Source organism: Crinia signifera, chromosome 1 (assembly GCF_055691185.1).
Source record: "Crinia signifera chromosome 1, ASM5569118v1, whole genome shotgun sequence".
Classification (NCBI taxonomy): domain Eukaryota; kingdom Metazoa; phylum Chordata; class Amphibia; order Anura; family Myobatrachidae; genus Crinia; species Crinia signifera.
In genome coordinates, this window is record NC_139217.1 from 360480821 (window position 1) to 360507001 (window position 26181).

The 26181-nt window shown below is 42.9% G+C and overlaps 1 protein-coding gene across 13 annotated transcripts in view; it reads right to left on the reverse strand.

Annotated features, from left to right (window-relative positions):
- The window catches only part of FBRSL1 (fibrosin like 1), a 536058-nt gene that overhangs the window by 232381 nt on the left and 277496 nt on the right, over positions 1-26181 (reverse strand). For 11 of the 13 annotated variants that reach the window (XM_083150030.1, XM_083149993.1, XM_083150012.1 and 8 more), the window contains one exon: positions 21856-21891. The exons of the other annotated variants lie outside the window; for them this stretch is intronic. In XM_083150030.1, coding sequence (XP_083006156.1) covers positions 21856-21891 — 36 coding nt within the window. The remainder of the gene's footprint in view (positions 1-21855; positions 21892-26181) is intronic. 13 annotated transcript variants of the gene reach the window in all.

Sequence of the window (26181 nt, forward strand, 5' to 3'; positions counted from 1 at the left end):
ACCACCCTTTGCCTCCCCGTCATCCTCTTTCACTACCTGCCTCCTCTCTTTCACCCACTGTCTCTCTGCCATACCCTAAACTTTTGCAACAGGTATTCATTTTCACATTTGCAAGAATATCTTTAAACACATGCAGAACAGGGCCTCCTGTCGTACAAGAAACTAAACAGATTCTGGTTCACTTGCAAAAGCATATTCTCTCTAATGGACAAAATCATGTGCACTGCGGGTGGGGTAGATGATTTGCACCTCCACAATTCTTATGCATTCCCACATCAACAATATATAGAAGTGCTGAAAAAAACTAGAGGTGCCACTAGAGACAATACAGGCCATGTACTGTACATAGATCACATACTGTATTGCAAAAGTAACAACAGCCAGTTGCTGTGTTATATGCTGGTAATATGGGCTTTATATGTATGTCTTGTTAAATTTACGTGCGTGTTTAAGTGGTAACATGCAACTGGATTGTCATTTGATGCAGTGTCAAAGGATTTAATAACTCATATATATATATATATATATATATATATATATATATATATATGCACCTTGATAAAGGGGCTTGTCCCCGAAACGTTGGAAATTATACACAACTATATTATACACAATTATATATATATATATATTATATATATATATATATATATATATATATATATATATATATGTATATATATATACACATACTAAACAATGTACTTTTATACTTTATCCTGCTATTTCCCCTTTAAAAAAGCCATTAGAAAACCCTATTCCCTCCAAGGAGTTCTGCACCTGCAAGTTCTCGCAGTAATATTTCCTCTCCTGGGATGATGGCTGGGATATTGACAATTTAAACAGACATCACATTGAAAGTTTTCTTTTTGTCAAAGTCTTTCCCTTGTTGCTGCTGGAAGTCAAATGTCTGCTCACATGTGGGAACTGGATCCTGCCCGACTAACAGACGGCAGATATTTACATTGCTTCTCTCTTCCAAGGACAACTTGTCTGTGCAGGAGAGCCAGAGAGTAAGAAACAGGTGCCCGTGCCAAGATGCAGAAAAATGTTCATGTCAACACATTTAACAAGTTGTACGCTTATAACAGGTTGCCCTTTCAGGTTTTCTTGACCTGTGTTCCCCTTACAATCCCGCATAGATCTCTTAAGCCAAATTGCTCTATCCCTCAACATAGGTTGCTTATCCGTATTCTCCACATAAATCTGCTTGACCCGTATCCCACAATTCCACATACTTCTGTTTAAACCGTATTATCTGAAGTTCATGCAGCTCTATGCTTGAACTATTTTATATTTCAGTGCAGTGCCCACATAAAGTACATAAACCAATAAGCAAAACAAGAAAACAGTGACTTACAGTTCAAGACCATATAGAACAATTACAGGGTATATAAACATATCAGATTCGGCAGACAATACTGACATAAGTAATAAAGTGCCATAAAACCGAGGGATTAGATGCCGTCGAAGGGAGTATGGAGTAGAAGACGGTTAAGGTAAGATAAGGCAAGGAACATGAGGGAAGAGGGCCCTGTATGTGAGAGCATGTATACTATAGGAGAGACAGGGGTGACAGCGATGGGGTAGACAGTGAGCATGTAACAGTGGGTTAGAATAAAAGTTGGGTTTGGTGAACATGTGGGTCTTGAGAGCCTAGTTACAGTTTTGTAGAGAGGTGGAGAGTCTGATAGGGAGCAGAAAAATCTTTAAGGCAGGAGTGGCGTAGGAAGTAACCAGTTGGCAGGAGAGGCGGCATGCATTAGCGGAGAGATGAGAATGGGTGGGGGTCTAAAGGGAGAGAAGGTCGGAGATGTAAATGTGAGTTGAGTGGGTGAGAACTTTGTAAGTGTGAGAAGCTTGAATTGGATCCTTAAAGGGAAAGGAAGCCCATCAAGGTCTTATAAGAGATGGAAAGTGGACATAGGACCTGATTTAGAGTTGATGTGTGAAAACCTATTGACTGCATGTGTGTAAAGATCATATTGCTCCTGTGCAAGCCCAATCATTGTCATCGCTATCCCAATAAAACTGGCAGAGAGCCGGCGTTTGGGGTGGAAACATGCCGCTTTCTGGGAGTTTGAGAAAAAATTCAAGTGTGAATTGCGTGAGGATTTGAGAAAGGATAGCGACTAGCGATATTTTCACAGATTTGCAAGTGGTGTCTTCTCATTCTGACTGGGCGGCAATTATTTACTCGCAGTCATATGCATATTTGCATATGAGCGATTGGCTCAGAATCAGGCCCTTAGTGCGTTGTGAGGAAGATGAGGATGGTTGGAGTGTAAATGTCAGGGATGCCACATAGGAGGAGATTAAAGTCCAGTCTGAAGATGACCAATGAGATCCTGGGTGAGAAAAAATCTGACCCTGGAAATATTTTTTTAGATGAAAAATGGAAGGTTTGTTAGAGGTACTGAATGCGTGGTTTGACAGAGAGGGAATAGTCATGGATAACTGCAAGATGGCACACTTGGAGACTAGAGATGTGCCAACAAAAAATAATAAAAATGTGCACGGTGATGTAGTGCGGGAGGGTGGGAAGATGATCAGCTCAGTCTTCGACATGTTGGACTTAAGGAAGCAGTGGGCCATCAAGAATTTTACGGCACCTCTTTCAATCTTGAGACATCTGGATTCAACAATTAGGATTCAGTGGGAGGTAGGCTGAGGCTTAGATGGTCAGCAGGAGGACTAGTCAGAAATATATATATAAGAAATATATATATATATATATAAGAAATATATATATATATATATATATATATATATATATATATAGTTACAAAATAACCTTTTTATTTGTGCCTTCCATAGAGAATTTAAGAAGGTTGGAGTTGCTCCTTTCAATATGTCCTGTTAGTGAGACAAAAGTATTTCTATAAATTACAAATTGGTTGAGAAGGCGCTACACTTAATGTACCATGGTGGTGGTGGTGGAATGTATCTCCAGGAATCAATTATGCATGAGGTTACAACCCTAGTATAGACCCATATACAAATGGTCTTGGATTAAACAATATCATCTTTAATTTAAAATCACATTTGACAATAAAATAAAGAATGACAGATCTGAGTTTGTTTATCCTTTTCCATAGAGGAATATCCATAGTTTTGCACAAATGGGCTTTCACTGTTGGTTTCTACATGTGGCTTCTGTTTTGATATACTACATGTTTAATCTTCAAAGAGACTTCTTCAGGTGATCTTTATTGGTGGAAAAACTTTGAACTGGTTTATCAAAAGTAGTAATATGTGGCTTCTGTTCCTATTGCATTAGGTGAATAGTCCAACACAGTAGTTCAGTATTACAAATATGCCAAAAGGTATTTTTCAAATGTGTGTATCCATAGGAACTAGATTCCATACATTATTTTTCTCTTAGTAAGATTACTAAACAGGACCTGTAAGTGACTGCGGTTTTCACCAGTGTATAGTCCTTCCTCTGTGAGTGCTAAATTATGAGTTTGTGAAACTGCATGGGCAAAACAGGACTACAAAACATTCAAAAACTGACTTTCCATTTCCTGTAAGAGGGAAAAGGAATGAAAGACATTACTACCACTATTGTGCTAAAGAAGCTGTGTAGTGGAAGTACATGATGACTACAGTTTTATTTGTCAGGATGACTGCAAACCAGTAACCATCACAAAGAAATAAGGAATTTGGTACTTACCGGTAATTCCCTTTCTCCGAAGCAGCAGGGGACACTGCAGTATTCACGTGTGGGATAGAGTGGGTGCATTGGTGGAGTCGGCACTTTAAGTGAAAATTTGAATGTGGCTGGCTCCTCCCCCCTCTATTCCCACCCGGACCCCAGTCTTAGAAAAACCGTGTCCGAGAGAGTTAGAGGTAGACCACCGAAGGAACCTACTTACAACAAACCCAACATTAATGACAACAATCATTCAATTCACAACACATAAATCTGTCAACAGACTTAAATTTAGCAAGACCGCTAAAAACTGAAATTAAACAGGACTGCTGAACAGCTACGGCAGGAAAAAAACAAAACCCAAAACTCAGCGCTGGGAGGGCGTGCAGTGTCCCCTGCTGCTTCGGAGAAAGGGAATTACCGGTAAGTACCAAATTCCTTATTTCTCCTACCAGCAGCAGGGGACACTGCAGTATTCACGTGTGGGATAATACCAAAGCACTACACCCGGGAGGGCGAGCGCTGAGGCTCCTGCAAAACAGCTCTGCCAAAAGATGACTCCTCTCTGGCAAACCTGTCAAATCTGTAAAACTTCGCAAAGGTGTTGGAGCCCACCCAGGTGGCAGCTCTGCAAACCTGCGAAATAGATACCCCTCGGGCTGCCGCCCACGAGGTGCTGACCGATCTAGTAGAGTGTGCAGAAATGCGTGACGGAACCTGCATACGAGCCCTTGCGTACGCCTCCTTAATAGTCAAGCACAACCACCTGGCCAAAGATTGTTTAGATGCCGGCCATCCCTTCCTTTCTGCACCGTAGAGAACAAACAAACTCTCAGTCTTCCTGAAAGACGCCGTTCTGTCCACATAGACACGTAACGCCCTTACAACGTCCAATGACTCCGCGGAGCCTGACAGAACCGGGACCACAATCGGCTGATTCACATGGAACCTTGAGACCACCTTCGGAAGGAAATTAGGTCTAGTCCTAAGTTCTGCTCGGTCTCTATGAAAGACCAGAAACGGAGGGTGACAAAGCAACGCCCCCAGTTCTGAAACCCTCCTGGCCGAAGCAAGGGCCAGAAGCATAACCGTCTTCCAAGATAAATACTTGAGATCCGCTCCCTCGAGAGGCTCAAATAAGTCAGACTTCAGGAACTTCAAGATCAAATTCAGGTCCCAAGGCTCAAACGGTGGAATGAAAGGGGACTGCAGCCGCAGGACCCCCTTCAAAAAGGTCTGCACTTCTGGAATAAGTGCCAATTTACGGTTAAAGAAGATCGATAATGCCGAAATCTGGACCTTAAGAGAGCTCCAACGCAGCCCCTTGTCCAAACCCGACTGGAGGAACTCCAACAACCGAGAAAGCCGAAAGACCGCTCTTTCCACCTTCTTCTGTTGGCACCATGCCACATAAGCCCTCCAAATCCTGTGATAATGCGCAGAGGTGACCTCCTTCCTAGCCTTTAGCATGGTGGGAACCACCGACGACGGGATTCCCCTCCTTTTTAACAGGTCGGCCTCAATAGCCACGCCGTCAAACGCAGCTGCATCAAGCCTGGGTAGGCGAACGGTCCTTGCTGCAACAGATCTTCCCTGAGAGGTAGACGCCACGGAACGTCTGCCTGTAGACCCTTCAGATCCGAGTACCAGGCCCGTCTCGGCCAATCTGGAGCTATCATTATTACAGACGCTGATCCCTTTTTTATCTGCTTGAGAACCCTCGGTATCAAAGGAAACGGGGGAAATACATAGATCAGCTCGAAATCCCAAGGGATTGATAAGGCGTCCACCGCCACCGCTGCTGGATCCCTCGACCTGGCACAGTAGAGGGGAAGTCTGTGATTCAGCCTGGATGCCATCATGTCCATCTGGGGAGTGCCCCATCTCCGAGTTATCATATCGAAAACCTCCGGATTCAAGGCCCATTCTCCTGGGTGAAAATCCTGGCGACTGAGATAGTCCGCCTGCCAGTTCTCCACCCCCGGAATGAACACTGCTGAGAAATTGAGGGCAAAGGCCTCCGCCCATTCCAGAATTGGCCGAACCTCCTTCATTGCTGCCCTGCTCTTGGTTCCCCCCTGGCAGTTTATATATGCAACAGCCGTTGCATTGTCCGATTGTACCATAATCGAACGGCCCCTGATCAAGTCGTGGGCCTGGAACAACGCCAGTCTGATGGCCCTGAGCTCCAACACATTTATGGACAACTTCGCCTCTTGCATGGACCACCTTCCTTGAAAGGTATGGTTTAGGGTCACCGCCCCCCAACCTGTCAGGCTGGCATCCGTCGATAGAATGGTCCAGTCGCAGGGCTTGAAACTGCGGCCCCTCAACAGATGTTGAGTGGACAGCCACCAATTTTAGAGACAGCCGTGCTTCCCTGGACAAAAGAATCCTCTTGTGGATCTGCAAATGGGACCCTGACCACTGGGACAGAAGGTTTCCTTGGAAAGTTCTGGTATGAAACCGACCATAGGGTAGAGCCTCGAACGCGGCCACCATCATGCCCAGTAAACGAGTGCAAACGTGAGCCGACACTCTGCGAGTAGCGAGGATCTGACGAACCATCTTTTGTATGGCTGTGATCTTCTCCATGGGAAGCGAAACAGTCTCGTTCTCTGTATCCAAGATGAGTCCCAGGAACTTTAATCTTTTGGACGGAGTTAGATGTGATTTCCTGAAATTTAGGACCCAACCAAGATCTGTCAAGAATCTGCATGTGACCAAAGCATCCTCGACCAACTTTTCCCGGCTTGTAGCCTTGATCAACAAGTCGTCTAAGTACGGGATAATTGTAATACCCCTGAGTCTGAGAGCTGCAACCATGCAAGCCATAATCTTGGTAAACACTCTGGGCGCCGATGACAGGCCAAACGGCAGAGCCCTGAATTGGTAATGGCAATCGTTTATTGCGAACCTCAAAAACCTCTGGTGCGGGACCCATATGGGAACGTGCAGATATGCGTCCTTTATATCTAGCGACATCAAAAATTCTCCTCCCTCCAGGGACGCCACTACTGACCGAATGGACTCCATCTTGAATCTCTGATAGCAAATGTACAGATTTAGATCTTTTAAATTCAAAATTGGTCGCACCGAGCCGTCCGGCTTGGGCACCACAAATACGCTTGAGTAGAATCCCCTTCCCTGCTCGTGAGCCGGAACTGGAATAACTACTCCTGAATCCAGAAGACCTTGAACTGCTCCAAAAAGAGCCTGTTTTGTTTCCTCGAGTTTGGGAAGGCCAATTGGAAAGAATCTTGACGGGGGGAGAGAAGCGAACTGCAGCTTGTATCCTTGCGATATTATGTCCAATACCCACGCATCTCTGCAATGGGTTTTCCACATTTCGACAAACAGCAGCAGACGCGCACCCACAGTGGGACTCCCCACGTGAGCTGCGAGCCCGTCATGCCACTGGCTTGTCCGTGGGCTTGGGATCCTGTCTTCTAACAGCGGCAGAGGCGGCTGGAGCAACTCTTGCCCCTCTACCCCTGCGCCCTCTGAAAGAGGAAAAACCTCCTCTGGATCTACCTCGACCACTGGAGGAGCCACGAAAGGCCCGAAAGGAAGGCCCCATGAACTGCCTCTTTGGTGCCGGAGCAGAGGATGGTAAAAAAGCTGATTTACCCCCTGTGGCCTGAGATATGAGCTTATCCAGCTCAGACCCGAACAACGTCTCCCCTGCAAATGGCAACGCTTCCACCGCTTTCTTGGTCTCCGCTTCTGCTTGCCAAGACCTCAACCAAACTGTACGCCTGGCCACCACAGCTGAGGCAGAAACTCTAGCACCTAGAGACGCAACATCCGAAGATGCCTCTCCGATATACGTCGATGCATCCTTGATGCACTCCGCCAAGGATAACAAATCCTCCCTAGGAGAGTCCTGCTCCAGGCCTGAGATAAGCTGAGTAGCCCACACCTCCATGGCCCTAGCCACCCAGGCGGAAGCCATCGCCGGTCTCAGTAATACCCCAGCAGTAGTGAAAATAGCTTTTAAAGTAGTGTCCAACCTGCGATCCGGAGCCTCCTTAAGGGAAACCGCCCCTGGAACCGGAAGCGTGGTCTTCTTAGAGAGCCTAGACAGAGAAACATCAGGAGACGGGGGAATCTCCCACCTTCCCCTGGACTCTGGATCAAACGGATACAACGACTTAATCCGTGAAGAAATCTGAAATTTCTTGTCTGGAACTTTCCAAATATCAAGCAACGGGTTGTCCAGCTCCGCAGAATCTGGAAAATACAGAGGCTTCTTTTGAGTCCGTCCAAAGATAGACACCTGGGGAGGGACTTGTGTCTCTTCTAGATTAAGGGTAGTTCTAACAGCCCTAATGAGACCATCCACTCCCTGAGCCTCCTCTTCATCAAGATCAGTCTCTGGAGGGTCCTGAGTTGCAAGCACCTCTCCCTCCTCAAGAAATTCAAACCCTTCATCCTCATCCTCATGCTGAGGCAAATATAAAGCAGCCGGTGCCTTTCTTTTAACCACGGCTGGCGAAGGAATCTTTTTCTGTACAGAGTCCGCTAAGGACTGTGACAGAGAATCTACCGAATTGATAAGCGTCTTTGCCCAACTTGGTTCAGACGAAGCAAGCTTAGTGAGCTGAGTCTGTAACAACTCCCTATCCTTTCTAGACGCCATCAATTCAGCAGTCAAACCTGCTAATACATTTTGAAAAGGATCCACAGCAATCTGCGGAGGCTGAGGGGACAAAACAGGAGCAGAAGATTTTGCCACAGCATAACACTGCTCACAGAGAGAGACACCCTTCACATGCTGGGTGTATTGCCCCTTGCAGGTTTTACAAGAATACAATTTAACTGCAGCCTTGGAAGAAGTTTTTCCAGCCATAACTGCCCACAGTCCTATAATGTGTACCAAATAGCAACAAATTAGGACACTCAAACACACCCACACACCAGTTCAAATCAGACACAAGATAGCCCTGAATATACCAATTTGCAGCCCAGGGCCCGGGTGTCCACAGGGAGGGAGCAGCCACAACCCTCCCGATATGTGTGTGTGTGTGTTAAACAACCCTTCCACAACTTACAGTACCCCTGTAGCGTAGGAAGGTAGCGCTCAGTAGCCTCGCAGGAACCAGAGAACCGGGTCTGCAGACTCTCCTCCTTGCAGCAGCACCGCTCACCAGCACGCCGACAGCAATGGCGTCTGTGCAGAAAAGTTCCTCCCACAAGCCACTCGCGTCTTCAGCGCGCTGCCGGCGGGGAGCGGTGACGTCATCGCACACGAAAATCCGGCGCGAGCTGCTCAGCCAGCGCGCCAACCTGGCCGCCCCCTCTCCCGGCGCCTAGCGCCTTCAACACCGCTCTGGAACGGGGGGAACTGCCGTGGACCCGTAACGCAAGCCGCAAGCAGCTGCGGCGGGTCCCCGGAGCCGACGCTCCGGTGGCTGAGAACTGGAGGAACACTGCAAGCAGTGTCGACCAGCCTCTCCAGAGCTCCTACTCGACACAGGCAGACCCTATCCGCGGTGCTGCCTGTGCTACTACACAAACTTGTAGAAAACAAAATAAAATAAACAAAAACCTAGTCTCCTCAGGAGACAGTGCCTGGAGTACCGACTCCTCCGGCACTTTTTCTAAGACTGGGGTCCGGGTGGGAATAGAGGGGGGAGGAGCCAGCCACATTCAAATTTTCACTTAAAGTGCCGACTCCACCAATGCACCCACTCTATCCCACACGTGAATACTGCAGTGTCCCCTGCTGCTGGTAGGAGAAAACACATTAATGTTCTATACACATTTAAAATGTGTTGTCCGCAAGTTTCAAACTTCGGGTTCCATTAGTGTGTCGGACTCACAAATCAGCATCTGAAAACTAATATCCTTAATGTGAATGCAAGAAGATGCTTCTCAAATACATTTACACGTTGAGCTTGAAAAAAATAAAATGGTACTTTTTACCTAGAAGGGCGCCCATCGCGGCACTAAAAAATCGCATGCGATGCGACCGACGCGATGCCCGCGATTTCCCATAGGGAACAATGTTAAATGTCCCAATTTTCCTGTTCAATGTCTCAATTGGTGCAGAGATCAGCTTCACTGGCTGCACCCTGTATGTTGGGGAGGGGAAAGTGTGTTCTACATGACACCTGTTCGGAGTGACTGAATCAAGGAAAGCATTTATCATGGACCTCGATAGTGAAGGTCTCCCTCGTCGGTACGAGAGATGGCTTAGATAAGCAATGCATGGGAGAGCGCATAGTTAACTATACTGAATGTACACACTGGATGAGAAAGTAAAAGATATCGCTCAGAAAAGCCCTTCTGAGCGATATCTTACCTTTTTGTCTACTGTGTATGGGGTAGTGACGGTGGGGAGCAGCAGCCATGTTGCAGCTGCAGCATGGCCATCATTAATGAGAATCTCCCTCATTTGAACATGTTCAGAAGAGGGAGGAGATCGACACTATGCGAGGTACTTGTGTATTATAGCGGCGCCCCCGATGTACATCGTACGATGAACGCATCGCATGCCATGTACCGGATGGCATGCGATGCGACGCGATTTTGACTCCCTATACGATGAAAAATCGTATAAGCACCCTAATGGGTGCTTACAATGTTAAATGCACCCCCACGCCACCCCCCCCACTATATTTTCATACTCCCACTATCCACGTCGGCGTGGAGTTGAGAATAGAATAGTGTGGGGAGCGCAGCGAGCCACCGAGCCCGAAGCGTGGCGAGCCCCGCGAGGGGACGCGGATACCTTCACAGGTAAACGCATCCCTTCGCGGGCTTCACAGGTATCCGCGTCCGCTCGCCACGCTTCGGGCTCGGTGGCTCGCCACACTATTCTATTCTCAACTCCACGCCGACGTGGATAGTGGGGGTATGAAAAGGTCGTAGGACGCGTACTGCCGCCGCTCGCCACGCTTCGGGTTCGCGTTTATAGTGGGGGGGGGGGGGGGTGGCGTGGGGGTGCATTTAACATTGTAAGCACCCATTAGGGTGCTTAACATTGTACAAGCACCCATTAGGGTGCTTATACAATGTTTAATCGCATCGCATGGCATTGTATGCCATGTACAATGCCATACAATTTGAAAATTGTATGCCATCGTACACTATCGAACGAAATCGCGTCACATCGCATACCATCGTATGCGTTATGGTATGCGATGGGCGCCGCCAAAATACACAAGTACCCTATGCGATAAAGTAAAAGAGATTGCTCAGAAGGGGCCTATTTTACTATATTGCCTAGTGTAGGGCTGGGCAACACCGGCCCTCCAGATGTTGATGAACTACACATCCCAGCATGCCTTGCATCAGTTTCAGCATGGCCACATAGCAAAACTAATGCAAAGCATCCTGGGATGTGTAGTTCATTAACATCTGGAGGGCCGGTGTTGCCCAGCCCAGGCCTAGTGTGTAGGAGGCTTTAAGGATATGGTAAGTGTATACAATGTGAATTCTGCTATCTTTTAGGGTTAAGAAAGAAAAGAAAAATCCCCACAGAATGTAACCTAATCTAGAATTACAGACTATTCTGGCGATGATTGCTGCTACTTTATTGTAACTACAATACATATGCAGGCAAGGAGGACTGCACTAGTCACAAAGACAATAACGGCTTACAGTTTGCAGCCTTTAATAAAGACCTGGAGAAGGACGCCAGCTTCTTTGCAGAGGCGTATAATTGAGGGGTTAATTACACAGGCAATAAAATAGGTTTTATGATTTATAGTACACAACCAGTCTCAATATTCTGGCCATAAATAAAAGACTGCAGATAAGGAGCGCTGCAGGCAAGGCAGGGCCCAGCATCTTTAATGGGCAGTTATACGACCCGCTGTGCATACACGGGCAGTAAATCAGCAGAAACATCTTTTATGGAGTCCTAGCTTTTATGATGTCATTAACTTTCCTCCTTATACTTTAGGGCTAATGAAATAAAGTCATGAGGAGGGATCAAAGGATGAGCCTGTGCCTTTGGGTTTCTTGTTTTATGCTTTGTTACTGCCAAATGGGAGGGGGCTGTGTGTCTGAGCAGGGATCTGGGTACAGGCTACTCTGTGACGGCAAAAAAATAGATATTGTGTCCTTGTCAAAAGTAAAGAATTGCTTTACAATTACCAGCCACAGGCATTAATATGATTAATAGAATTTGTTCCCCCTCCTCCTTAGGTAAACGTACTGCTTCAACCAGCTATTAACCTGTCCTTTGCCATGGCGTCGCAAACCATACTTCTGCTACAGGCTCATTTTTAAGGTTGAGTGAATATTATGGCTCCATATCAATACAGCGAGATATGCAGCTCTTACTTTCTGTGAGTAGCAGAAAATACACACTCATTGTGATATGTCACAGCATTAAACAAAGACTTTGTATAATTCAGAGCACAAATGTTTTTGTTGTCTGTATCATCTACTACTTTATTTGTAAAAAAAAAACCTTTGTAGTAACTACTAACTTATGGTACCAACACATGAAATGATCTGGGCATCCAAACGCCTAGGTTACCAGAAACTCCCATTCCCTAGTGCATGGAATCCGTCAGATTTTGATGTAACCATACAACAGCAATCTGATCTGGTTTCCCTAGGATATGGCTATTGGTCCAAGCGTTAAAGCCAATGAAATGGCCTTAAGGTCATTACAGCACATGAAAAATTACTGGTATTTTACCATGTAAAGTATTAAACCAACAATAACCCCCCCACACACCCCCTTCCAAATCCACAAGTAATAGAGGACTATAGAATATAGATATTATTGTCCCAACTATATAGCACTTTTATACATAATTTACTGGAAAATTCAAAGTGATGAATGTAGCAATGCATGTAATGATATCACTGAATAGATGCGGTTTAAAGGATCAGTTCAATTAAAGGCAGAAGGAGCGGACATCGCTCAGTTTCACCCCAATCTTTTACTCTGGTCTCATGGACTTTATTAAGCAGTACTATGAGGGTGTGAACAAAACACTGAATGTATTTAGCAGCACTTCCTTGCTGGGGAGCGGACTTGCACACCTACAGTAGATGAATTGACCCAGAAATGTTACAGTTGGGGAACTAGGGAACATCATAAACCATAGGTTCCGAAACTCGATCATCAGAATGCCTTATGTTTTCTATGTCAGCTAGCATGTGCACTGGTACAGAACATTTATTACTCACTGACACATCTTAAAAGTTCCACAGGTGGAGCTTATTATTTCACTTGTGATACTGTGAGGAATCTGGAAAACATGCACTGTTGGGGGTACTGATGACCGAGTTTCAGAACCTATGCCATAAACTATACAGCCTAGATCTTTGCTAGCTGTAAATTCAAACAATCAATTCAAACATATGTTTATTTCTAATTCTGGTATAAGTTATTCTGCTCATGGTATATTCTCAAACAGCAACTGGCGCATATGACAAATTATGTTAAACTTCAGGGAATACACATAAAGGAAAGAGTTTATGCGTGTATTATGTGCAGAAAAAAAACCCTCCCAAAAACGTCAATACTCATGGACTTTGAAAATAACTAATAACTTGTTATAGATCAACAATGTAACACTCCAAAATGTGTGAAATCAATTCACAAAATATAGTAAACAGCACTATTATACTGTCAAATACTTGGTCATTCTGCTGTATAAACGAATTCATTCATTTCTGAACAGACTAGTATCTGATAACAAAAGTCTTTAGTCCATGTGAGTGGGAAATGGGGGATGGAATCAAAGGTTCTCAAATTAATTCTTCTTAACTAAATTACCCAGCCTACTCCATAGTATGCTCAACCACTGGAAATGATTTAGCAAGCAATAAAGCAGGGACTAAAGACCAATGCCTTTATTCTGACCACGACTGGTGTACTGTCACCCCCAAAGCAGTTAGCAGTGATTCTTTTCTGTTGCTAGCAGCAACAACCATGACCGCAGCATGGGGTCCAGCAGCAGGGTGCCTTGCTGATGCAGGTCCCCACACAAGAACAGACAAATAAGCTTTTCAGCTGGACAGGTCTCACTGGGAGGTTTTGACATAAGGGGCCCTTTAAAAAGACTGGAATTGTCAGTTGTTTGATGGGCTCATGCTGGGCCATTAGCTTCTGTTACTAATTTGTGGTGGATGTAAGAGGCTGAGCTGCGTGAACACCTGCAAGAGATCTCGCTGTGCATTGTGGGAATAACTCATTTTCCAGATGTCCACTGTGTCCATGTATACACACACAGATGTATGTATGTATATATATATATATATATATATATATATATATATATATATATATATATACACACACACACACACACACACACACACACATATACACAGATATACTCACCAATTCGGTGAATAAAGTTTTAATCACGTACATTTGCTTACATCAAAGATGGTTAATGTTTTGGTCCCCTTGGGGGCCTTTGTCAAAACAGCAGCAACAATGAAGTGTACTCCTTCCACACCAAGCACCTAAAGGATGAGGGCACTGGGAACGTGGAGATTTTACCTTTGGTCATGTGGAAGTATAGTGCTGCCAGCATGGTACCAATGAATGCCTCCTATGAGTCCTCCAGACAGCAGCCTTGTGTTATGTGATAACCATGTATTTGGGGGTGTTATTCTTTATCTGTGACTGTTGGTGGAGAGAACAGTTGTTGTGGGGACACAACATTTTTTTTCTATTTTCTTTGGAAGGGGCATGGCCGCACCGATTATGGTTGGCATGTGTACTGTGTTAAGACTGAGTACATTTGTGGATTAAAATCTGTAAAGATAACAATTAATAAAAAGTAGCTGTTGTATAGGACACAAGTGCAAAAGGAAATGTCTATTAAATCACAGCTGCATATCACTTTACTAGACCATGGATTGCATTAATTGCATTATTTCACCTTTAACCTATATTTATTGAAGGAGATTAAGATGCAATAGAAATAGAGTTTTTTCTCTCCTCTGTTGCTAGGGTATTATTTTACAGATATGTAATTGCCTGGCACATGCATATTAACGCACTGCCTGCAGGAGAATTACTGCCGCTCTGGAGCATGAATAACATTTGTTTGCCTCTTCCATGGATTTCACAGGCCTTAGAGCCCAGAGTCAGCATTCAGACTGGCCTATAAGCTAAACAGTGCTTCATTAATTGGGAGAATGGCACTATGCGGTCTGCACTGTGCAGCTTGTGTCTGTTTTCAAAAAAACGTATGACGGGTTTAGCACATGCTCTGTAGAGATACATACTATGTGGGGATGCCAAAGGTAAAAAAAAAAATCACTCCAGCAACCTAATACAGTGAATTCAGACAGGGGCTCCGTAAGAAGCTATCACTCTCCCCCATCTCCCATAACCTTCCCTGCTTGTAATCTATACCCCCCCCCCCCCCCCCAAACCTGTACAACGCTGCCCAAACCTTTAAAGTTCTATCAGCTATTGGGATGCTGGCACTGGTACACTAAATGCCAGCAGCCTGACCGCCAGCATACTGACTGCATCCCGCTCTTTCTTTACGTGTAGAAGAAAATAAGAAAATATTGAACAATACAAACAACTGTTCTAAGGATGGCATAAGGCACAGGGCAACTGATGGCTCTAGCCTTCCTGCTCATCAAATGTTTGTTATAAATTGTATCCAGGCGCGTTCAGCATCCTGTCGGTCAGAATGCATGCGGTCACTATACCGACACAGACATCCCAACTACCACTGGTGACTGGCACAGTTTGTGCATATAATGCCATTTGGTAGGTCTTTCTTTGATTAAATGTGTTGATGAATTTTACAGAACACAGGAAATGTGCAGCCCCTTAACTTAGAGGGCTAATCATGGAGCCCCTGTAGTGCATCAGGTTGCCTATTACATAGTTTGCCGGGGGGGGGGGGGATTTCAATTATAGAAATATTTTGTTGTAAAAAGTACAACGTTGTATCAGCAGGAAAACCACAAACTTTAAATTACAGCTTTAACATTCAAATGCACTTGACTTTCACACCTTATCTAGAGGTTACAGATAATAAGTGGCTTCTTTTTTCTTTCAGTCTTCTCAGTAAAAAAAAAAAAAGTGTGCTTGGCTGATTTTATCTGAATCCATGGTGGCCGTCAGATAACCGAGTGATTTCCGTCTCAGCAAGCCTAAGCTGTTCCGCTACACTGCGTGGGGGAAACCACAGTGAGAAAGCCTGGGGCTCTACTACCATCTCTTTTCAGGGCTGAGCTTCATCAGGTGGGAGTGTTAGATGATTATCTGCAACAAATTTGAGACCGGTCAGCCAAAAACTCAATGGGAGTCTGACCACAGATAGCAGCAATAGATCCTTTGCACAGATCTGCTGTCTGCTAGTATATTGAGGAATCAGATAAGAGAATCTTTCATATTTTAAGTAATGCTTGCTTGCTGCACATGAAAAAAAAAATGGTAAACTACAGCCCCTGTATAGCTATAGGAAGTGAAGCTCGCTGCTTACCGAGCGCTGAAACGTCGCCAACCAACCAACCTCCCCCCCCCCCCCAAATCCCCTCGGAACCATGCGAGGGGATGTGTTTGCCAACACGGCGACCATCCAATGATTTCTCCCGCCTTCTGAAATTAACGGACTCATTTCCTCTGCACGGATGGACGGCTGATGTCTGTCATAAGCCGCCCGCCCGTGTAACCATGGGTTACCAGCGCTTTTATGCCCTTCCTCCCCGCAACGAACAGCCAGGCGATTGTGTAACTCTCCGAAGTGGTTCATTGGCAGGATCTGCACATGCGCAAATACGCGCTTGCGCGGCCCCCCCAAATATCGTCCCAAATTTGCCCGATCCAAATTATCAAGAATCAGGGCCTATGTCTATTCTGTGCAGAAGCCTTGCATTTGCATACATGCATATCAAACAAGAAGAAAATTAGGCATTTGCTTGTCCGACAGCCACACAATTGTACAGTAAAAAAGAGCCTAATTCAGACCTGATCAGAATCATCTTTATTGGCCAGGTATACTTGCATACACTAGGAACGTGTTTTGCATTGCTGTGGAATAGCCAGGTAGGTAACAAGTAAACAGTAACTTAAAAGGGTGCTTGATCGCAAAGCCCCCTTTATTCCAAATGGACACAACCATGCTCCACTGGCTGGTGGGGCAAATAAGGGACATACACAAAGGGTGATTTCAGCTCCATTACTAAGCGATCTGAATATGGCGCCCGGCAAAGGCGATGCACGGTCCTATGCATCACTATTGTGCGAGTAGATTTTGATTAATTCAAAATTAATAAAAATTTACCAGCTAGTGGCCCATGTGTACACCCCTTTACAGAGTGAGACCGCTTGCTTGAGGACACTCAGAAGGTGTTAATTACAAAAACATGGGTGCATTTTTGTAAAAATCCAATTAACCTTCTAATATGTTTCTGGGCCTCTATCACTCAGAGAGTAACGATCATTGCCCCATCAGTACCTTTAGTTAGGGGTGATTTGTTGATGGCTATAACTATATCCTGTCAACAGTGTAAAACCGACTAATTGTACAGTGCATTCTCTAGCTGACTGTGAATATTCCCAATCATCCAGCAATAAATAAGTACTTTTTTTTTTATACAAATAGATTTAACAAAATTATTAAAAGACAATTTAATGATAACAAAGAAAACACCTGTCATCATAATTATTTGACTAAAAGCTCCCCAGCCAACTGGTGGATCCACAGGGAACCCTTAAATCAAAAGGAGACTTTGGAAAAAGCTTAGGTGTTGATGAAGGCAGATTGGTCAAACTGCAGAAGCCGTCCGACTTGCCAAAACCTTCACATTAACAATTCTACTGGCTGTTATGTGCGTTGAATTAGGCAACAACAGATGGCATAAAGGGCCAAAACTAGGGGAATAATATGAACATGGCATCCTGATGGTACAGAAATATTAGTGATACTATATACACACACTAGATAGATACACACATTCATACATACATACATACATACATACATACATGTACACCTTGCTATATTTCACACGCCAATGATTGATATTTCCAACCATTGGTTGTAAGCATTTCTCAGGGTATTTTTTCCTTTTCTCCATCAGGAACCCAAGAAAGCAGTATTAACATTCACTGTTTATTCTCACACCAAGAATACATCTGAATACATTTTTTCTATTGCAGTTTCTGACAAGCCGTTGAAATTCTTGTGAAGTCTCAGTCACACCAACACACTTCTTACTACTAGCTGACAGTTTTCATGTCACTGGGTTAAACCTCCCAAGTGTTAATGGGATGAATAAAAAATTACCATAGCTGTTAACTGCAAATCACAATCCTCTGCTCAACAATAACATACAGTATTATACTTCAGCTTGACACCAACTACACCTATATCTAATGGGTTAAACAAAATGACTCCCAAAATATTCAGTACACTGTGAAGGTGTTTATACTATATTTCAACCAGTAAACAAGGCATAATAACCACACCCTCAGCAGCTAATGCTATGGAATGGGTACATTTAATATTAGACTATTAATTACTATTGAAAATATATAAAGGCGTAAATGATGTTGCATTTATCTGCTCTGGTTTTACTATCATAAGGAAATAATAACAAATTACCACTCACTTTAATATTAAGGGTGGGGTGGAAGGAATTAGGCTAAATCAGCCACCACGGAAGCTTCATACAAACTAGAAGCTAGCTGATGACCTCCTTGAACGATATATCGTCTAGTGTGTATGGGGGCTTAATAGAACGCTATTACCTTCTGATGAACAGTCTAGATATTTTTACTTTCAACACTTTATAAAATGTGCTTAGGGCCAGCATCCAATGCTAAGAGATTACTGTGTAGTATAACAAACTAGTTTACCAGCCCATCAAAATGACGGATCATCATAACAGAAATGTCATTGGCTGTGCGCGCCCGAACGGAGCAGCACTTGAATTGCTCCATTGGGCTCATCTAGTGGCTGCCGATGCCAAACACTTGAAAGCGAGTCACAGTGCTCGCCTTTTATTATATAGGTTATAGTAGTTAAATACAATGTTAAATATAATGGAAACTGTAACCAGGGTTCACATGCATACCCAGCACAAAAATCACTGCTGTTTGTCAGCTGTATCACAGCAATAGGAGTACCACATTTTTACAGAAAAAACATTGTACGGGTCTGATAGAAAAAAAACACAAAGCTGATAAGCTGATGTACAGAGATAACATTTAGAAAACAGACTGATCACACACCATGGGTGCAAGTAACTGGCATGAGCAGGAAACCTGATGTGTACATGCATTCATACATCCTATTCAGGAATGATTCTTATTCTTTCTACTGTTTATGTGGAGTAAAAATCCTGCCACGTAAATCGATGTGTCAGAGTGAAATCCAGTTATCTCTCCAGCCTGCATCCCAGCTTAGATCATAACCTCTCCTCCCTCCCCTTCCAGCACCTGCACAGAAGCCAAATCCCCCTGTACTCAATTTTCACATCTCTGTAGACAAGTGGCGGATTATTTACGGCTGTTTATTCCTCTACCGCCACAAAGTGAAGATCCGGTAAGCGTGCTTATCCCATGTGACAGCGCTTCAAAGAGACAGCTTAGAGTATTTATTCTTTAAGGTATTTGTAACACACGAAGGAAATGGGATCCCACTGGATATCACTTTCTCTGAGGGTTTAGCCGCTGATCACAGAAGACGCACATGTCACTACAGCCTCTCTTGAGTTGGGATGATTTAAAAGAGTAGTAAGACATGACACTTTGTAGGCTAGTCTACTGTGCAATGTAATGGCCCTGATGCCAATCTAATACCCCTAGCCAAATACCTCACGGCTGCTAGCCTTCTTTATACAATCTTGTTAGCAGTGAAAAGGTTTGCTTCTGACAAAATAAAGAGAAGACTTTTTCCATTTGGTCTGATCTGTTGAGTCAGAATGTCGACCAGAAATTGCAGATACAGAAGTATTATTTAATATATGCAGATGACCCATGGGAGCACGCTTCCTTAACTATACAGTGCGTACACACTAGATATAGGCATCAAAGTATCGTTAATGATGGTTATCGTGCATATCATTAGCTATATTGTATAGTGTGTAGTGTGTATAGATATGAATCAAATGTACAAAAATAATTGGTGTGGAGAAAGGAATTATGGGACAGAGACCAGGTACTGACATCTCTAGAAGCAGGAAGACTACTAAGGAAGAGATAGAGCCATGAAATAGTAACATTATATCATTTCTGCATTTTAGTTCCTCATTTTTTTTATTATTTTTTTTCCCGAAAGGAGGTAGCGGTGTCCCATTAAAAAATGAAAATGAAAATGTGGCCATGGACCACTAAAAGCTTAAAATAGTAAACTACAAAACTTGTAATATGGGAACCGTTACCCATATTTTAACATTAAGATGTAGAGGCACCACAGCGTCTCCAAGAGCTAATTATTCACTAACAATTGACAAACATATTAATAGGCTTAGCAGGATATTGTCCATGTTTTCTATCAAACAGATGAATTGACAAAGCTGCAAGGATACTGAACACATGGGAGACGCCCAATTCCCTCCTGATTGAAGTTTGCAGTTTATAACCCAAGGTATTAACAAATGCTGCCAAGAGTGAATAGGCTCATGTCGGTAAAACATACAATTTTTTAACACAAAGCATCTATATGTATGTCCTTTGTTCCCAGTGAAGAATGAAGAAATGTGACCATTAAAATGACTACAAACCGCAGAGAGCTGTGCAGGATTCATTATGCTGTACGCGCATTTCCCATGTCTTGCGTTTCTTCTTTCAGATCTCCCCACAACTTCAAGGATTGTAATACAAAAGCCCTCTATCACTGATGAGAGGTGAAGAATACAGGTTTACTTTGTACCTCTTACGTATGAGCAGAGGAACAATTGCCAAGGAAGGAGATTTTTTTACACTCCACACTGCTTGATCCATCTACGGGTTTCTGCTTCTCATTAGCTCCTGATTTCAAGTCTTTGCGCTATACTGGGGCCTATTACATGTCGAGACCACTGCCCGCTATGTGAAAATCAGGCCAATGGCAATTCCTACTGCCAAACGCACAGAAAAGCATATGTCTGGTGACAAAGGAGGGAGTGCATTGGTAAGGAAAAAGCTCAGACCACAACAACATGGATATAGGAGTAAATCAGGGAAGAGGAGCTAAGTCCTAGCAGACATAACATGGGTAAAGAAGTTTAGTAACCCATTATAAATCACTATCATATTCAAATGTGCATTTAGTGCAACGAAAGGAAGAAAAAAAACCATAACAGCAAAACTGACATAGTAATAAGTAACAGCAAACCTTTGCACATTCAAGTCAAAGATTACACAGTTTAGGAAAACAGCAATAACAGATCATGTGGTTTAACATTGTACCTGTCCAAGCAAGTATAACAGATCATGTGGTATAACAGTACAAACAAGAATAACAGAAGTTCATTACAGAACTAGCACAATTCATGCGATTAACATGCACAATTATACTGGCTAGAGTAATATAATGTTAGGCAGTCACAGGAATCTGCTGGATGCTACACTAAAACTCTCATTAATCCTAGCGGTTTTAAAGAATGTTACATAGTATACAATATTGAATTGAATATACAACTTAAGCTGGTCATATTGGGATAATCGGGCCTTACCACTGATTATATGACAGATGCTTCTGCAACTCCATTTATAGAACTTCACGCCTCTGGACCAATTACAGGTTTTTGTTTGTTTTTAAAACAAATATTTTGCCTGCGTAAGGGCAGATCACAGATTGCCCAGTAGAACCGGAGTGGTGGTAAAGTTTTTGTGGAAGTACATTTTTTGCTTTCATTTTGTGAGAGCTTTTCACAACTACCTTGGTAGCTACATCTCTACTAAAATGTCGTTCATTGACAGTACATAAGTATATAAAATATTTTAAAAATGGTTTAAGAGAAAAAAAAATCTCATAACCATGATATCATGTTAGAAAAACAATACAGTGGCTGTTTTCAGTTATAAAACTGGACCCAAGTATATAACTGCACTCAAGAGTAGCACATTGATTCTAATGGTTGAGACTGACCTAGGACTATAGGCAGTGTGGTACAGCAATGGTACCAAGTATCGCCCCTCAAGGCCTAAGCACTCTTTCTGCAGGATTCTGGACCACTTGGTGCTAGAGTAGTCCCTTACTCACAAGAGCAAAGATTTCACTCAATGACTAGCAGTTACAGCAAGAAAAGAAAGGACTTACTGAGTAGCCGCGTCCAGAAAGTGACTGGGCTGAGCTCTGTGGAGGAAAGAGAGCAAGGTCAGCAAAGATACACAAAGAAAGTCTCTGTATTTCTAGTGGCCAAACATACACTTATTTTTTACCAATGTATTGCAAGGAGCCCAAGTCACATCAACTTTTAGCAGACATCTTTGCAGAGAATACAGAAGAAAAGTTCATTCTTTCACCGTAATATACCAGAACACGTGTTTTGTCTTTATATTGACATCAAATGCAGAAATAGTAAAAACCGTGCATATTTTACACACCATGCCACAGCACAACCTGTTTGCTCAAGGCTGCACAATACCGAAATATTAATTACACAGGTCCTCATTACATCGCAAAGTTTAATGGAAGTACACAAGGAACCAGAAGAACATGCAAAGATTTTTGGCAAGCTGAGATGTGTTATGGTATGGGACAACAGCAATGTACAACAGTAAGAATACATAAATACAATTCTGACTGAGATGACCAATATTTGTTCTTCTCCCATCTGCATCATTATTTCATATCTGTAGTTAAATAAATATTAGTTAGGTTATAGTATTATCATCCTTATTTATTTATACACACCACTGACACACTGTATGCTGTGAGAAAATATTCTGTCTTACATACAACATTGATATAAAAATTGTAAAAAACCTGTTTAATGTAATATCCCATACACCTGAAACTATCCTCGCCAATGCAGATACTGGCTGCGGGGACAAATACACTTGCCAATGCCGGCTGGGAATGAGCAATGGTGAGGGATGCGGCAAGGGACCTCCCTCGCCTATACATGTTCAGATGACGGAGGGGATCGTTAATGCGTGGAGCAGCACATTGTTACCGATATTGTATGTACACACTAGAAGAGCTAGTAAGAGAGATCGCTCAGAAGGGCCCTTCTGAGTGACCTCTTTTATTTTCTTGTCTAGTGTGTATGAGGCTTACGTCAGAGGTTCACAAACTAAAATCTTCAACAGCCCAGGTTTTACAGATATCCATGGCTGAAATCAGATTTAATGAGGTCCTAATTAAGACACCTGTGACAAAATCCTTAAAACCTGGACCATTATTGTGCCTTAAAAACCACATTTTGGAACCTCTGGTATAAGCAAACAACAACATATATTTTATAGTGAGTGTTCCGTGCCATGAGCCACTAACCTAACAACCAAATACATGCTCTCTATCTGAGTGCTGTCAAAGTCAGTGGTTATGCCACACAAAACAAAACTAGTTTGGAATTTTAACAAATGAGAGGGAATAAAAAAAATAAATAAAAAATAATTTGACTTGCTTACCACAGTACCCTATAGATCTGGCTAAAAGCACACAAAGAAATAATTTCGTATTGCAGCTCTACAAGCTACATAGTTTAAAGCACCCTCTTAAATGATGAACTGTTGGTTTGCACCAGGTTTCATGGGTTGTCTCACAGAATGCTGCAAGCCTTTTCTTGCTACAAAACCAACTTTCTTTTAAATATTATTTTTGGGTAGGCATGGGGGTATACTATATTGATATAATACCCATTGTCCCCCAGATTGTTAAAATCATAACTAGCAATCAAACAATATACCCAAGTGTTCTTGATTATTCTTACTCTAAATTGCCCCTGCTTCCAAAAATCGCCCTCCTCGTCCTTAAATTGAATGGCCGATTATTGCCGGTTTGTCGGCTATTGTGTACTGGCAATATGTCTGTGAGGAACATTGTTCAGACCTATTGCGTCGGCTCTATCTAAAGATATATTGGTGAATCCTGCTGTTTGTACAGGCAATCTGCCGACCCCCCGTTCACCCACTGATCAAGCCAGCAGTGATTAACAGAGCAACTTGGCGGGTTGCATGAGGGCAGTCACAACTGATCAGGTAGCTTGTATGCAGAACACGCTTCCCAATCTATCTGTAGATATACAGTATCTTTATGTGTGTTCCCAGCCTTATATAGACAGTAGTTTTTACAGTAGTTGCAGGGGTAAAGTGCAAGGTGGTTGCATTTCATGCATTCCCGTGGTAATTTGTGACATACAACTTACTATTAGCCTTTTTCCACTGCCTTGAAAAACACAGGTTTTTGCACATGAATGCATACCAACCAGGGTTTTTTGCTCAGTAGTCCAAAAACAGTAGCGACGGTTCCAAATCCCAGGTCACACCCGGGACTTTGGTGGAGAAGGTATATAAGAGTTTCCCAACTGGGCAATGGAAACTAATGAAAAACTTTAGATGGTTATATATGGAAGCATAGATTATTATGTAAGCTAGATGTTTACTTCAATATAATTTATTGATAAGCATAGGTGGAGTGTTTCTAGAATGTTAAAGGCAAAACAGCTTAATAAAATGCTATTCGTAAAGGTGCAACCCGCGCTTTCAAAAAGATAAAGCCATTTGGAGACACATTCACCGGACTGAAGGGGACTACAGCAGTGAAATAGTTAACCTCAGCATTCATGTGAATAATGCAGCTGCATATCCTATTTTTCCCTGGTGACTCAGAGGAGCATGGTGCACCTGCCAACCTTTCCTGCTAAGCCAATAATTGCCAATTTAATCTTTGCCTCTTGGTATCACTCATGTTTAGCCCTTGCTGTGCCCTGAATACATCTTCATTCATCTGGGGGGGTCACACTTGACAATTAGAGTGTTAGCTTCAGCTAACTAGGGCAGCCAGTTTGGCAAGGCCACAGAGACAATTATTAGTCTATTTTCCCATCATGTAGTGGGTGGTGTAAGGGAAATCAAGAACCTACGACAATTATATTGAGTTATTTCTCTTTTCCCGTCTCCCTTCCCCCACCACCCTTCATTCACCTTCAGAATATTTCACATTATCGCAGCTTTACAACCACATTCAAATTTTCCATGTTCACAGGGACTGAGGCTTCTATTTAAATGATAATGAGGGACAATCCATTCATATGAGCGAGGGAGAAAATCCATTAAAACACAGGCAGCTCTTAAGCTGGTTTTAAAGCCATTATGCTGGGCCATGTATGGATTTTAACACGGGTCACATCGCCACAAAAGATTAAGGGAACAATTACACAGGGACATTAAGAAATATTTACATGTCTGACATTGGAGACAAGGAATACAGGAGGACTAACCTGAAAAGAATTCAAATCTGCTATTTAAGCAGAAAAAAAAAATGCATAATTGTAAAAGGACATAGAGCTATCATACTGAATAATACACCTCCTGTCCTTTGGACACACCGTTGCTTCTCTCACAGACGACATGAGAAATTCTTATTGGCAACTTTGCCTAATGAAATATTACTGCCACCAATCAAAAGGCCCCACTTGGCAAGCCTCATTTGAGCACATTATTACGTAATACTCTGATAGGTTCAGGCTGTTGCCATAGAAACACTCTTTGCCTCCTCACTCAAACAGCTCTTTAAGACGTTCCATTTCTCAACCAACGAAAGGAAAAAGGGGGGATTTTGCTCAAAAACTGGAAAATCAAAGTTTTCTGTTCTATGCACACCCTTGCTGAAATTTTATACAAAATGTCAGCTGAAAACAAGGGCTCGTCTCACAGCATTGAAATCAGTCCACTCTAGAATGGCTGAAATCTCAATTAACATCCCATCTGATTCATAACCAGAATCTAGTCCTACGATTCTGCACAATAGGAAAATGTGCAGCTAATGTCCCCCGCCCCTTTTCTTCCTTCCCCTCCCATCACTTTTGCCTGTCAAAGCTGTCAACTCAAATACAGCTTTAATCTGCCAGGAGCACTTTTCTCCTGACATTTTTAATAAATACTTTCAGCTCTTAAACACATTTGCAGCAGAGATCTCCTTTCCCGCCTCCCCCCACACTCCCTCTCCTTCCCTTCAGAATAAAAGCAGGGAGACTAAAAGCAGAAAATAGTGTTGTAACCAACTTCTTCTGAACAGTAAATGATTGTGCTGCAGTGTAAAGTGATAAAGAGTATAGCCACACATTACAATATCTCCAAAATCCTTCAAACCATTTAAACTTTACACAGTCTCAAATGTTACCATTGTGCACATATTTATCCATAGGATTTTAAAGTCATTAAACATAATCTGGGAGAGCAAAAGTACAGATACACTATGTAGTAGATTCCTGGTAACTCTTCCTCTATCTCTGAAAAGTAAAGATGCATTAACCCTTCCTAAAATAAAAAATATAAATATCAGATTGAATGAAACGCTGAAGCTCCAAGGATAAATTTAAATTGATTGTATTGCAAATTATCCTCGTTTTGGCTGACAGGTACTGTATGTGGGGAGTTAAACGATGACCGTATAGCGAAGAGGTGATCAAAGCAGTCC